This window comes from Streptopelia decaocto (assembly GCF_964273445.1).
Source record: "Streptopelia decaocto genome assembly, chromosome: 3".
Classification (NCBI taxonomy): Eukaryota; Metazoa; Chordata; class Aves; order Columbiformes; family Columbidae; genus Streptopelia; species Streptopelia decaocto.
This window is the reverse complement of record NC_138656.1, coordinates 84,598,328-84,613,477: the sequence shown is the minus strand read 5'-3', so window position 1 is coordinate 84,613,477 and position 15,150 is coordinate 84,598,328. Positions and strand designations below refer to the sequence as shown.

The 15,150-nt window shown below is 40.1% G+C and overlaps 1 protein-coding gene across 1 annotated transcript; it reads left to right on the top strand.

Annotated features, from left to right (window-relative positions):
- The first annotated feature begins 2,741 nt into the window (after positions 1 to 2,741).
- On the top strand, positions 2,742 to 14,267 carry MRAP2 (melanocortin 2 receptor accessory protein 2). Its single transcript, XM_082048142.1, has 4 exons — positions 2,742 to 2,786; positions 3,465 to 3,614; positions 7,412 to 7,511; positions 12,756 to 14,267. The coding sequence occupies exons 2-4, from the start codon at positions 3,488 to 3,490 to the stop codon at positions 13,147 to 13,149; spliced, it is 621 nt and encodes a 206-aa protein (XP_081904268.1). The 5' UTR covers positions 2,742 to 2,786; positions 3,465 to 3,487; the 3' UTR covers positions 13,150 to 14,267.
- Positions 14,268 to 15,150: the final 883 nt, after the last annotated feature.

The following is a 15,150-nucleotide window of genomic DNA, read 5'->3' as shown; positions in this document are numbered from 1 at the left end:
GAGTGTCTGGGTACCTGTTGACATCCTCTATCTGCAGAGGACAACCCAGTGCTCCAGAAGAAGGCCATAAGCACTTGCCCTTTTTAGTTTCCAGGAGACTGATCCGCCTGAATCTCCTGGCTGGCAGCGCTGAACACGGCCCTGCTTTGGGGTTTCTTGAGTGATCAAAGTGAAGCTTTTTGTTGCTCGCTTACTCCTGAAGGAAATGAACCAGGGTGAGGAAATGCTGTCTGCATCCATGCACATCAAAGTCAACAAGGGAGGGCTTTCATGTTTGCCTCAAACAACTCCTGTCCCCCCTCAAAATCCCTCAGCAAGGTCAATTAGAGGAGCTCCCTGTCATGCTTCAGAGCTGTGGGATGAATCACTGCTATCCACCCCAGGCAAAAAGGGCTTTTTGAGTGCATCTCCTGGGGGAATTCCTTCCCAGAAGCCCTTATCCCATGACCTGCTGCACCCTGGCAGATACATGTGACAGGCTGCTGGCATTCTGCTTGCCCTGCTTTGCTCTTTGGGAGATGCATGGTCTTAATGTTCACTACTTTTGCTAGGCTGGTCCTTGTTCCACATACTAGGCTGACTTTTTAAGTAGAAAAGGTTAGCTTGAACATGTTTCAGGCTGAGGGTTTGGAAGCTCTTGGACAGAAAAAATTTACAAGTGAACTGTGAACTAGTTTAGGACAATGTTTATGCTTAGCTGTACTAGATCATTTAGAGGCATATTTTATATTTCCCACAAATCCTGAGACAGAGGTTTAGCCTGATAGCTGGTGATCCAAGTTTTAGGTAGCACCTCTACCTCTGATAGTAGGTTTGTCTACGGTAGAAGTAAGTCTAGAAATGTTTGTAGTCAGTGATGAAACACTGGAGCTCCAAGTCCTAACCTAAGACTAAAACCAGACAGTTTCTTTGTGTCCTGGAAGTGGCTCTTCTCCCCATAGATCATAATGGACACTAGTGACTAGATCAGGAGAGATCTGCATGTGGCCCAGTTAATCCAATCTGCCTGCACTTGGGGTTGAAGAAGAAACAATTTTCAGACTGTGCATATACCCTGTTCTGAAGTTTTCTGCCTGCCTATTACTGTATTGTTCAGCTTTTTTTTTTTATAATACTAAAAGCAAGGAGGTGACAATGAGCATTGGTGATTCCATATGAGAAATATTTAAATGAAAGACTTCTCTAGGAAGCTATAAAAGTGAAAAGCAGCCCTTAAACAGGAATGTGTAATAGACACATCATCAACAAGACATTAAGGAGAGAGGGAGAAGGTAGGTGGGAACCCTGTGCAGCACTATGTAGTCTCTTTGGACTCAGTCACAAAAGGAAACACAGTCTTGTAAGAGAAAACTGACAGAGCTGAGATGGGAGCAAACTAGGATAAGAATCTTAAGTTATTCTCTGTGCTGTTTGCTTCTCCCAGAAGGCAGCAGTTACCTTACTTGATTAAAAACAAGGTGAACTCTGCCTGAAGTTTAATTAGACATTCTTTCTTTGATTCTAGAAAATAATGTCTTCTAGTCACTGGTAAATCAGAGGAGGAACTTTACTGTTAGCAGAGTCACTTAAAGTGACAAGTACCTCTTTCTGTCATGTTCTTTAAGGGCTGCAAGTACAGGGTGGGAAACATCCTCAGCCATGAAATGGATTGTCCATTACAGCCATCTTTTTTCTTCCTCCTCCATGCTTCAGGCTATTTATTCTTGCTGGGAGCTTTCTGAGTGCCTAAAGGAGAGTGAGGGTAACTGAAGCTCCTTTTCCTGACCCAAGCAAATGGGACTGGTCACTTCTCTCCCAATTCCACCTGCCTCCTTCCTGTTGGCAAATTGTTTATTGTGAAAACTAAGCTGGTTTGAGTTGGTAAATAGATCCATTTCTTGTTTTAAAGGATTTATATACTTGCTAGTCAAGTTTTGGTATGTATTTTGGTATGTATTTGGTATGTATTGCAACAGGGTATGCAGTTTACTTTTTCAGGAATACTTCACTGTTTATTTAAAATTGTTTTGAGACATTCCTGCCAGCATTTACTCACACTAAAATAGCTGCAGAAAGAATTTTTTTACAGATTTGAAAAGCTGTTCAAATTCCCTGGGTGAATTTTTGTTCCTCATTTTGTGCCTGATACCTATTCTTTACGTGTGGTCCTTCTAGCAGAACGATGTGCTTTACTTGCACAGCCTTAGTCAATCTAATTATCCTTAGAAAGGACTAAAGGTTTAGTTATTTTGAGTGACACAGCTATTTAGGGCCCTTTTTTTCAGTAAGTTTTATTTGGATTTGACTTTGTGCTCTGAGAAGTTTCACTGTTCACAGAACAACTAATTGCAATAGTTTTTTGAACTACATGAAGTCTTCACCCTAATGAGTTTTAAGTGAATGCAAAATTACCCAAAGCTAAATTCACTTTTACTGAAAGTATTTTGTAATATGTTCCAAATTGGATGTCCTGACTCCAACTGTTGAAGCACCTGTTTTGCACAGAGATGTGCTCTCTTTTGGTATGCGTAAAACTGTCTTAACATTCTGAAAAAAATACTCTGCAAAATACAAATCCTTAATGTAGTATTGTGCTAATGACAGAAATATCTGTCAAGACAATTTAATGATGCTTAATGTTGCATTGCAGGTCTTTGTTAATCTGTGGGGAAAATCACTCCTGCTTTATTTTCTTTCTATAGTGACATATTGAAGCTGTTTATTAGCACAGAGAAATTTAGGCTGGAAGTGACCTCTGGTGGTTATCTGGTCCAACCTCCTGCTCAAAGCATGATCAACTAGATCAGGTACATTTTTTCCTTGTATCTAATTTAAATTTTCAGTTTCCCAATTTGTCTTTTGCATCTTGTCCTTTTACTCTGCACCTCTGAGAAGAGTCTGCCTCTGTCATCTCTGCACCTTCTGACTGTAATTGTAACTGTATAGAGACCACTAAGTTCTCGTGGGAGCCGCCTCTTCTCTAGGCTGAACAAACCCAGTTTCCTTAGGCTCTTGTGCATCCTGTGCTTCAGCTCCCTGACCGTCTTGGTGGGCTCCCAGTGGATGTGCCCCAGCATGTCCATGTCTTTCTGTTATTTGAGATACCAAAACGAGGTACAGTACTCCAGATCCAGCCTTACCAGTGGTGAGCAGAGAAGAATAAACACTTCTCTTGACCTGCTGGCTACACTCTTCTTAATTCAGCCCAATACACACCTGGCCTTCTTCACCACATGGCGTATTGCTGACTCATGTTCAGCTTGTTGTCCATGACAGGTCCTTCTCTGCAGAGCTGCTCCCCAGCAGTCAACCCCCAGGGTGCACTGCTGCGTGGGATTTTTCCCTACCAGATGCAGGACTTTGCATTGGTGATCCTCGTGAGTTTCCTCTCACTCCCTTTCTCCAGCTTCTCCAGGTCTCTCTGAGTAACAGTCTGCCCTCCAGCCTTTGTGTGTAGTCTCTAGTAACACATTTCATATCCACAGGTATATATTTATTGAGGTGCAAGATGTCTGCCCTGAGGCTGATTTCTAACAGAACCTCCCAGCAGGCCTTGTCTAACTCTGATTACACCTGGGAGTACGAGTACTATGAGTATGGACCAGTGTCGTTTGAAGGCCTGAAGGCTCATAAATGTAAGTTCAGTAGAGATACACTTCATTGCAGCTGAGCTTGCCCATCTTGCTGTTCCTACTCTTCATTGTAACTGATTATTGCACAAAAATCTCTCTCCTAATTTTTTTGATTCTCAGCAATTAGAGTTATTACTCTGTTTATTAGATTATTGTAATTGTTTATGATTCTACATCTTGACTGCTTTTCTTGTGTATGAGAGAACCATGGATTTCTTGGCTGTGGTAGGAATTTGTCAATACTGAGGAATATCAGAGGATCAGGAACAGTTTATAACAGCAAATACAGCTACTGGTGACTACTTGATATAGTTCTGGTTTGCTCTGGTTTTGTTCTTGTTAATGCTAAAAGGAGAGTGATGGGCAGCCTTACAGCTTTTGTTTTTCTTCATAGAAAATAAATTGAAGACTATAACAGATCTAAAGAAGAAATTTCTCTTTCTTCAGAAACTTTTGTCCTTGGGACTTCATAGGAGGAGGGTGCTGAATTCAGAATTCTGCTAATACAGGAGCTGTTTTACAGTAGAAGTAACAGGTGGAGGGCAGGGATCAGACAGATGAACACTGTGGGTAGGAACTGAGAGGAAATTTAGCTAGGACAAGCTAGTACAGCTGGGCCAACATTTATCTAAAGTCTATGCAATGGCTTTGACTTTTATTAAATTTCTATTTTTTTGAAGGAGGTGAGGAGGAAATGATGGGTGAAAAAAAAAAGTAAGAGACTAACTCAGAATTACTGGGAGGTGTTTTAAAAGCAGTTTACCAAAGAGAAGCAAATAATTTTGTTTCTTTTTTTCTGAGCTGGATGCACTGTGAGAGGGTTTGAGCAACAGCCTTCAAAGTCTTGGGGAAGGGTCTCCATCTGGTCCAGGGTGGGATACATACTTTCTGCCTCATTTGGTCATGATGAGGATTCAGAGTGGGAAAGAGGGATTGCGGTGGCAATCAGTAGTCCAGAAAGGCTGGTCTCCCTTGGGTCTGCATAGTCAGGATGTTTCGGAGAGACTCTGTAATGGTCCAAAGAAACTTGTTGCGATTCTTAGTAACTTTCAGAAGAACTAGAGCAGAAGTTGCTTTTCAACCTGAATTGTACTTATTTATTTTTTTTTTCCCCCGAAGTCTGCTGATTGTGGTCTGTATTTTTACAAATGTTAGATACTTGAAAAATGTACGTTAGCTGTTATCATGTTTCTATTTATATTCCATTCTTCCATTAATCAGAAGCCAAACTTGATTACAAAGATTACTGATTACAAAGATTAGTTGCAGTGTTATGTACATGCCCTCTTTTTAGCTTGGTGTGTCCAAGAGTGTGACAGGAGAAAAAATATAAATAAGTCACCTCTGGATTGCAGATGTTGTAGTGGCAACATGGAGAGAGGCCTAAATTTAACACTGAAGAGAACTTGGGCCACCTGCTTTAATTTTAAACAAATCCAAATAATGTAATTGATACAGCAGAGGGTTGGAAGGGTATCAGAAGCCATAGTAAAGCAAGGAAGATGTAGCTTTGTGCTCAGTAAACTTAGGAATTCTGTTGGGATTGGAACACCAAAAAAACAAAAAAAACCCCAAAAACCAAAATGCAGGACAGGCTTGTTATTCATGAATTATAGGAACACACAATGCTGGCATGTGTGGTTTTTGTGGAGAGTAGTAGTTTATCAGAATGTTGATTTATTTTTTTTTCTTTAGGGTTTTTTCCCTTTGTTAGGTTTTGCAGCGTGATCAATATAATCTACATGCATATTTTTAAGACATCTTACTTGGTCAGACTTCATATTCTGTTTATCAGTGCAGTTGCATATAATCGAAGCATATCTGACTAACTGGTAGGTAATAGTAGCTGTAAATGGCTAAATGGTGATCTTTTGAAATGTGTGTATTTCTTTTTAGATGAAATTTTCAGGTACTATAAAGTCTGGTAGGATGGTAGATAATCATGAGCTATTGTGTATTAGGCCAAACACAAGATGCATCTTGAACCACCGAATACAGGCTATATTTACAGAACGATACAGAAAATAATATAGGGCTCGTAGTGCATGGAATTACAGAAATAAACTCATACGACTGTGCTCTAAGCAAAAAGGAGTATTACAAACTCTCCCTGCTCCCCTCCGTCATGGATACCTATATTTGAACCACTCTGTAGTTATTTTACAAAGGGTATTGAGAGTGGGAGATGTGGCAGAGGAGAGATTTGAAACTTAACCTCCTTAGCTTACCAGAAAAAAGGGATTAAAGAGTGATTTGATTGTCATAGAAGCATTTTCCCAGGGAGAAAATCTCAAGTTGTATCAGGCACTTTGCAGAGAAAGAGCAAATGGTTTGAATTGATTTCCAGCTCCCAGATCTGCCTTTTAACGTGGAAGATATTTCACAGTGAGAGTGTGATTAACCACTAGGGTCAAACACCAGGCAGGAGAGCTGATTCCTTGTTTTCTGGTGTCTTTAAGTTAGTCCTGTAGGAGATGGACCATGCTGGTTAAAGTGCTGTGCTGTGCCTGCTGCACTGGGTTAGATGGACCATCACAGAGCTTTCTAGCCAGCAAGGATCTCTGAGGTTCAGTAGTAGCTGCATAACAAGAGGTTGAGGGTAAATCTGGGTACCTGTCCTGACCAAGACTTCCCTGTTGCTTGTTTATATGATAATTTTTTGAACTCTTTATGGTGGAAATTTTGAATATTTGCATAAACAAAAACTAAGTAACTGAAATGACAGATGAAAAAGCACCTATATACTTTGGGTCCTAGACCAGGTCATATTTTGGCTTGTTGCTCTGTAGCTTTAGGCCATGCCAGATTGGGGCAGATTGTTTTCAGGAAATATGTTTGTCCCACTTGTACCTCTCTTTAAGCTCAGAGCTTCCAGGAACTTGATTCCTTCAGCAGCAATTGTGGATCAATGTTGAAGTCATAAGTGGACATAAGTTGTTTTAAGTAGGACTGACAATTTATCTAGGGATCATTTTGCTGTAAATGAGAAAAGCAGGTACATTTTATGCACATAGGCAAAAAACCATGCTCTTCCCAATTACTTCTATATTTGGCTATTGCATTGGTGTTTTTCTTGTAATTAGCTGGTGTTTGACATTTTTGTTCAAATCCGTTTGGCTCCTCTGACATTGTATTGCAGTTTTCTGTATGCAAGTTCAAATCCTAAATTAAAAATTACTCAGAAATGTCTTGTGTATGTTGGTGGTTGTTATTTGTTAAGGTAGCAAATATATTTTTTCCTGTGGTTCTGTTTGTTTCATAATCCTCTATCTTACCACTGAAAGAAAGCTGGATCTTCCTAAACTTAATGTGTCAAAGAAATCTATCAAAACCCAGAAACCTAATGGTCTCAGGCAGAAATAATTTGAAGTAGCAGGAGCTCAGCTCTACAGGGATAGAGATTTTTCTTGTAAATCAAATAAACATCTCTTCAGAGTTCTAGCACTGAAGTTTGTTCCAAAGCAATGTTTGGACATGAGCCAGGCATCACAACGGGAGCTGTTCCTGTTTTACTAACCAAGAGAACTCAGTGTCTTCCCTCCTTCAGCTTGTTTCCTGTGTGTCCGGACGTCAGTAAAATTTCGGCTAGAAATGAGAGAATTTCGGCTAGAAATGAGAGCTTCAGTGGTGGCTTTCTGTTTAAAAATAGATAGAGATAAATATGATTGTCCTTTCTCTTTGCCATCCAGAAGTAAGATGCAAAGTCTTTTGGATTTTGCAGTCATGCTGCATGTGGAAGGGAACTTTCTGCAACTGCAGGTGAAATACTAATAATCTTTTTTTTTTCTCTTTTTCACCAGATTCCATTGTGATTGGATTTTGGGTTGGTCTTGCAGTTTTTGTCATCTTTATGTTTTTTGTCCTGACCCTGCTGACAAAGACAGGAGCACCACATCAAGAGTGAGTCTGAAAAATGGAATAATAGCTGCCACCCCGCTAAGTGGCAAATCTGTTTCTTTGTAGCACCCAAACAAGCAGCGACAGTGTTGACCTTGCCCTGGCTCAGCACCTTCTTCTTCTACTCTGTCCTTACGAACAAATACTGTCTTGCAATGTTTCAAATAACTTTTGTTCCAAGCACTTGTAGGAGACCAGTTCTGTAGAACTGTTATTAATGTGTGATCTATTTAGCAAATATGTAGTAGACATGCAGTAAAAAGGGAACAGCTGCATGTGTGCATTTTCATGCTAAAATGACATTGGTGGGTAGGATGCCAAACAGGTGGCTTTAGATTACTGTTCTGCAAACAAATGGGGTCATTCTAGGTAGGCTTATGTTATGATGGAGTGGAGAAACGTGAATACTGACAGAGTATATACAAATAAAATGCAGTGCAGATGTTAAATTAAGGAAGTTGAAGTCTGGAGGATTTCCACATGTTTGTATGTTTAAGTCCAAAAGGTAGATATTGGTAGTATTTACGAAATCTTCCCTTAACCATGTTGTTCCCCCAGTGTCAGGGTGTCTTAGTTTCTGCTGAGAAATTGCAGTAGATGTTGAAGTACAGATCAGACCACGTGTGTTTAGCACCGTGGTCCCCTGAAAGTCACAAATTAATATTTTTTTCTTGTTCTTTATTGCTAAGTACGTGCAGACTATGCCTGGCCTCAACCATTCATCTGCATTTGTGCAGCACACAAACTGTCAGTGTCTCATCCTCTGAAAAAGTTTGAACCCACATGTCCTCTCAGGCTTGCGTGCCACTAAGTAGAAACAAAAAGCCTCTCTGAAGAGTGAGATCTCTTACAGGCAGGTAACAATGATTGTGAAAGGCAATTGTTAGTGCTTATCACTTTCTAAAGCAGCCTGCCTGTCTCTGCCTGCTGAAGGTTCTTTGCTATTTAGTCCTATGCTGACTGGCTCCGAAACTTGCTGTAATAGCACCGCTCTAGATGCAGAGCCGTACTAGGAGGACGTGCATGTATCATGAGCCTCTTCTGTGCTCCTTATTTTTTTGCTTCTGTGAGAAGGAAATAGAGGCAGAAGAATTCAGCTTCCCAGAACCAACTTGCTGAACTTCATGGCTGGTATTTTTGCCTTCCTTACAGGGTGCCTTAAAGTAGCCAGACTCTGTTCTGAAGTATATTTAAAGTCCTTGTAAATGTTGGTGTGCTGCTTCTTTTCCCTGCAGATCTTGTTTCTTAGCTGAGCAGCTGAGTCTGTGTCCCACATGAATAATACAAGAGGGGAAGAAGTGATGAAGTCAGTTTTATACCAGGGAGAATTTAATATGGATATTATCAAAAGTCTGTATACTTGTAAAAATGCACTTTCAGGTAGCAGAGGGCTGCTTGATATCTCCCACTGTGTTGCTGCTTCCTTCATCAATTTTCTTAGAATAGGTTGCGTAGAGAGTTTGTGAAACCTCCATCTTTGGTCACCTACATCCAGATAACCTGAATAGAGTCAGAGTCAGCCTTGCCTTTATCAGGACATAAGGCTAAAGACCTCCAGAGATCCCTTTCAATCTAAATCTTAATGACTTCTCTTCAGTTCCTGAAGGGAGCCCAGTCATTTCCTTCCTATATTTGTTTTAAACTTCCTTGCAGCTTTGGGAGCTGTGTGCCTGAATGCTTGCCCAATTAATACGTATGCTGAGTGGGCACCTTTAACAAATTTGAGCACTGTTTTCTTGAGATTTGGTAACCCCCTGTGTACAGTACCGGAAACAGAACATCCAGGAATGTGCTAAGGGGTGCAAATCCTTTTGTTTCCTCTTATTTTTGATACACATATATAAAAACTGGAAAACATAAATACGTACCTGTAAAACCAGTGCAGACTGTGGTTTTATAATACTTTGCTGCATCTTCTGTCTTTATCCCTGACTGGATTCTTCATGACTCATGGTTTCATTAGTGAGCTGTCTTGCAGCCCTCCTTTAGAAATAGATGTTAATGGGGTTCCTGGGTTTCGGGAGAAAGCCAGCCTGATTGATGGACGTGTCTCTAACTTCAGTAAGTCAATTTGACTGCTCCTTAAAGTACCATTAACATGAGTGATAAGTGTAACTGGGTTCAGATGGATGGATCTGAAGTAGAATACTCTTGATTTTTCTAGTAGTATGCTTTTCTCGGCTCAATATAAATGGGTATGATAGCATTTACTTTCAAAATTGTACAAGATGTTCAGAATTGGATACCTGCTTAGACCAGAAGAAAAGGTTCAGGATATGGATAGGGAGAGGCAGAAATTTAATTACCTATGGAAATTATGCCTGTTGCACTTTCCATTTGCTTGCATGCTAGTATATGTAGAACATTAGGTGATGCAACAAAACATTGCATTGACAATCTTTCTGAGTTGCTGCCTGAAAACTACTGTCATTCATCACTCGGGAGAAGAGAGTACACTATGTTTGTTTCTGCATTTCAAAAGTCCTTAAAAAAACGTGTGCAGCAAATGCAGGTGTTCACGTAACCTATCAGTACAAAATCCTGGCTGATGTCATCCTAAAGTTTCATGCAGCTATTGAAGCAGGTTGTACAATTGGTTGCAGTAAAGATAAAAATAAAAATTTATTTTTATTTCTTAAGAAATCAGGTGGCTTTGGTTAAGAATTCTGGGGTGAAATACACTCAGAGAAATGCAGATCCACTGAAACAAAACCTTCTACAGATATATGTATGTGTTTGCTGAAAATGTATTCAGGAAGGCTTCTCAGGTTCGCAGTAGCACTTCTGCTAAGGACCTGTTTAGATGTCCCAAGTTCCCTTTGGGATGCCAAACCCTGCTGTTTTGGAGGACTGGCTACTTATTGCTTTCCACGGTTTGCCAAGTACCCCCCGTCACTTCAGGGAGTACTGAGAGAAGGGGTATTTAAGGTAGAGACGAATGTCAAATATTCCTTTGTTAGAAGGGTATCTTGGTCAAAATGATCTGTACCCTGACAGGGCACTCAGGTCCATTGGGCAGAGTCCAGTGCTTAATACCAAATCCAGCAGACCAGAACCCCACGTTGTGGGCTGGAAGATTCCTAGAAAAGGGAGCTTGGGCTAGTTCATTAGCAACTGCTTGTTTTGAGTGGTTTTCAGTATGTGTGATGCTCAAGGTGTGTGGCATTCACCTGCCTGCTCTTGTGTTGGCAGTTTCTGAGACTCTGAGAGTCCTGTTGGCCCAAACATTGCAAAAGGGATTTGACTGACCAGGTGTCTGTGCTCCCTTCCACAGTAAAACTGGGATTTCTTATTTTGAGTGTTCTGAAAAGATACACCCTGAGGTATAGTTGTATACTGTAATGAGCAAGAGTATGCAAGTTTCTAGTCTAGTTTTAAAAAGATAATGAATATCCTCCCCAGAATACAGGAGGATAGTGTTTGTGAATTTCAGAATCTGAAATCCCATGTTCTCTACTCATTAGCACAGGATTATTCTCTGTATGTTTTCAACCTCCTGGGTCATTACGAAGTTTCTTTGCATCTTCTATTCTTCCACTTTGGTTGGGTTGCCACTGCCAGTTTTGCATGCCCCGCTACACAATCAGCCTTTGCTCCTTCATAGCTCACTGGATTGGAGAGCACTTTCCACACCTATGAACTAGTTTTATATCTCTAATGGATGCTTTTTAAGTAATTTCTTCCTAGGCTTATAATGCTTGTCCTTCTTTCTGTGCTTATTTGCTACCTCCACTGTCTGTGCTGCAATACTACATAGAAACTCTTGGTGATAGATTTGCAAGACTACATACACAACTTAAACTCAGAGTGGTGATTTCTGTTGCATTATAAATACATAAATGTCAGTCATCAGTTCTGAAGGCTACCACAGTATTATTCCAGTCTGTTTGTGTCTTGCTGTGTATGCAGTAGCTTATTAGTGTGTATGCCATAGATTATTAGTTAGTTACTGGTCTGTGTTGCATCAGTTTAAACGTTATGCTTCTATTATACAAGCTTCACTTAGAAATGCAGAATGTGCCAATACAGTTTTGATAAATCAGAGGACTACTTTAATATGAAGGCCAGCGTAACTGATTTTGTTAGGACAGAATTCTTATATCACATAATGGAAGTAAATTACCATTTGATAAGCAAGGGTCTCTAAGATTAATTATGGCTAAAAGACTAATGGTAGGTGTCCTTGGAACTTGCAGGTTTTAGGGGCAGATTTCTGAATGTGCCATCTGAGGCTTTCAGAAGCATGTAGTCATCTACCTCCTACTGCAGGACCCAGAAAATTAAATGATAATGTTTCTCTGAAAATCTCTGTAAGTGCTGGTAGTCCCTTAGAGGGAGTCCAACTATGTGGCTCCAGTGTCACTTGCTACACGTTCACATGTGAACAGCTGGATTTTTTTAATTCTTACTTGACAGAACTTACATTCTGCAAATATGTTTAGACTTTATTCATCATCTGAATGCCTCTGCTGCCTTTCAGATGCAAGTAACTTGCATTTTGTGATGATACACCAAAATTCAGCTTGACAAAGATTGTATTATAATATTACCTGTAAAAATTCCCTCTAGCTTGAGCTTTTCTTGCCCCAGGTGTTCATGGCTCTTGACAAGTCCATGCAGATTGGAGCTGGTTTGAGCTAACATGTCTAGAAAACTCCAAGAAAGATGTAAAGATGTCCTTTCTGGGCTATGTGTCTGGTTAAGGCTGCCAGTCTTTATAGCAGTTTTTAGTTCCAGCTCTCCTGATTTGGAAATCTGAATGTAATTGACTGAGGTCAGGGGAAAAAATGGTTTGATGTCTGGACAACCAAGTGCTCAAATAATGCCTTTAGTGACAACAGTGCTGCTTATGTCTCAGAAAGATTTTCTCTACTGAAGATTTTTCTCAAAGTGTTTTAAAAGCCATTTTAAAAAAGCTTGACACTATTTGATGTCAAGAGGAAATACTAAGGAGTATTTCTGAGCTCATTCAGCGAGCCAATTATTAAAATATATTGATCCTATAAGTACCATTTAAGAGTGCTGGCATTGATAACGTATTCTCATGGAAAATTATCATAGCAAATCAAGACTTAAAATAGCTTCAGCAGGAAATTATTAATAGCGCTGGCTTTTGAAGTGTCTTGTCAATAAACTGTTAGGGTTTCATTTCTTCCTGATCATAATAGTTGCTGACACTAGTTTTGCTGTTAAGATCTTGGATAGTTCTACTTTCAGGCTTACTGTATTTTTATTTTTCCTCCTTAGTAATGCAGAACCTTCTGAAAAAAGATTTCACATGAACAGCTTTGTGGCAGATTTTGGAAGACCTCTAGAGTCGGACAGGGTTTTTTCTCGTCAAATACCTGAAGAATCCCAGTCACTTTTCCATTTCTGTATTAATGAAGTGGAACATTTGGACAAAGCAAAACAAAGTCAGAAATGTCCAGGTCTGGAAAGTAATATCCACTTCCAGGAAGTTCCCAGGAGCAGTGGAATGTTTGATGAGGACTTGAACTGTCTCACAAAATTTAATATTCCTAACTTTGTCAACACGGAGCAGAACTCTTCACTAGGTGATGATGATCTCCTCATCTCAGAGCCACCAATCTTTTTAGAAAGCAAATCAGTCATGCAATCTTCCCATCAGATCCTTGACTGAAAAGTCTTTTACTTTAAGGTAAACATTCCTGCATTCCTGTTATTGTCCAGTTTGAAGCCTTTCTTGGCCTTGTGGTGTTTTGATAGAAGGTATTGCAGACCTGTGTGTTTTATTGACAGAACTCAGTTGATACAAGAAGTAAAGGAGTGAACGTTTCTTTCTGATGCTTTCTGCAGTCTAAACCTTTGCCCAACATTATTTTTGCTTCCTGATTTTTTTCTTTGTTTGCTTGTTTTGCTCTTTGTTTTGAAGTGACTGTTTATGCCCTTCTGAAAGATACGATAATATTTTGCAGGGACTGTGAAGGCTGGAGCCTGGCAGTGGGAGAGATAAGAAAACTCCTCAGCCAAGGAAAGTATAAACCTCAAGACTGACGCAAGGAACAAACAGGCAGTTGCTGGGGGAGGTTCTGCAGCTTCTGCCACTCCCAGAAAGGACACCTGAAACTGGGCAGCACTGTGCGTATCTGCTTGGCATGAACTTCAACTGCTGATTCCTAACTGCTTTTTGGTGGAGGTTAAACCCAACTTAAAAGCTTATAGAGCTTTAATATCTTGCATATTAAAATGTTTGGTTACAGTGTTTACAAAATGCTACCACTACCTGCTGCTGAGTAAAAGCAAATGGGTGCCTGAAATCATAGCACTTCTGAGTGACATTCTGACAGCTGCACAGTGATGACCTGGAATTAATATTTTACACATACACAGTAATTTTTTTTTTTTAATTGCTTATGCAAACTTCCTGTTTGGTAAAGGCAGGATTCAGTAGCTCAATTGCAGGAAACCTGATTAACATACCACCACTATAACTCTATTGGCAAAAAAGGATATTTTAAAACTGGTGTTACGCTTTGCTTATAGGCTGAACCTTCACATACTTTTTGGCTCTATACATAGCCCTTTTTTGACCAGTGGGCCACTGAAGGGCTAGCAGGCTTTGAGCTGTTGAGAGGACCAGCTCCAAAAGCATAGCTGAGCTGCATGTCTCCTCTGTCTTCTTTTTGTACTCACTTGGGATGGTGTTGCAACCACAGTTTTTTTTTTTCCCCAGGGAAAGGTTTGTTAAGGAATTGAATAGGTGTAATTTCAGCCTGGACGTTGATTTTTTTTTTTTTTTTTTTTTCAGAGAAGGAATAAGGTTCTGAACCTTAGCCAGTATTTAAATTATGTTTCAGCTTTCCTCCAAAGATGGTAGCTAATGGCCAAATGGTTTTAGAGCAAGCATGTAGGATGCAGAGGAAGCAGGTTCAAATCCTTTGCTGGATTTGGAGTAAGAGGGCCCTGCAGGATGTTAATAAATATTCCATTAACAAATGGAGCTAGTGGATTCCAGATCCCGTGCCCGTCTGGGTTTTGTTAAAACTCATCTGATTTGTACACAATGTGTTTGTGTCAGAGTGAAAATGCAGCAATGGGGTGCTGATACATTCTTGAGACACTTAAATGCTGAATAATTAATTCTTCCTTCACCTGATGAATAGAAAAACGTAGCAAATAGGTTGTGCATTAAAAGAATGTAAGAGCTGGGAGAAACCTCTTATTTTCATCTCCTGTGCCATTATTATAAACCATTATACCTAAATTTCCTGTTTTCAGCTGTAATGCTTGCACTACTTCCTAGTGTTTAAAGTAATGAGATGATACTTAAGACAAAGCAGACTGTTTAAAACCAGCCGATTATTGTGGAAAATAGTTCCCAAGAGAAGACTGAAGGTGAACCATGTTACAAATGAGCACAGCTGCACGGGCCTCCAGTAGCTGCTTCAGGGGCAGAAAAGGCCGCCTCTTACAACAGGTACTTTACCATGAGTAAGTATGAAAGCTGGGGCTGAGGACTTGCCTTTTCTTTTCCCAAATTAAGAAATTTTGGGAAATCTGCCTTCTGAACGTAGCAACAGCTTCCTGCTGCGGCACCTCGAACAGCTGTTAATTATCTAATGGTTAAGCTTTGTCTGAACTGAAGCTCAATATTGTTCTTGCTAACAAGCTCTGGGACTTG

What these genes read in the sequence shown, in the direction of transcription:
- MRAP2 (XM_082048142.1), top strand. Translation starts at nt 3,488, where the DNA reads ATGTCTGCCCTGAGGCTGATTTCTAACAGAACCTCCCAGCAGGCCTTG. An exon ending in AGGCCTGAAGGCTCATAAAT is followed by an intron (nt 3,615 to 7,411) that starts GTAAGTTCAGTA and finishes CTTTTTCACCAG; the next exon opens with ATTCCATTGTGATTGGATTT. An exon ending in ACAGGAGCACCACATCAAGA is followed by an intron (nt 7,512 to 12,755) that starts GTGAGTCTGAAA and finishes TTTCCTCCTTAG; the next exon opens with TAATGCAGAACCTTCTGAAA.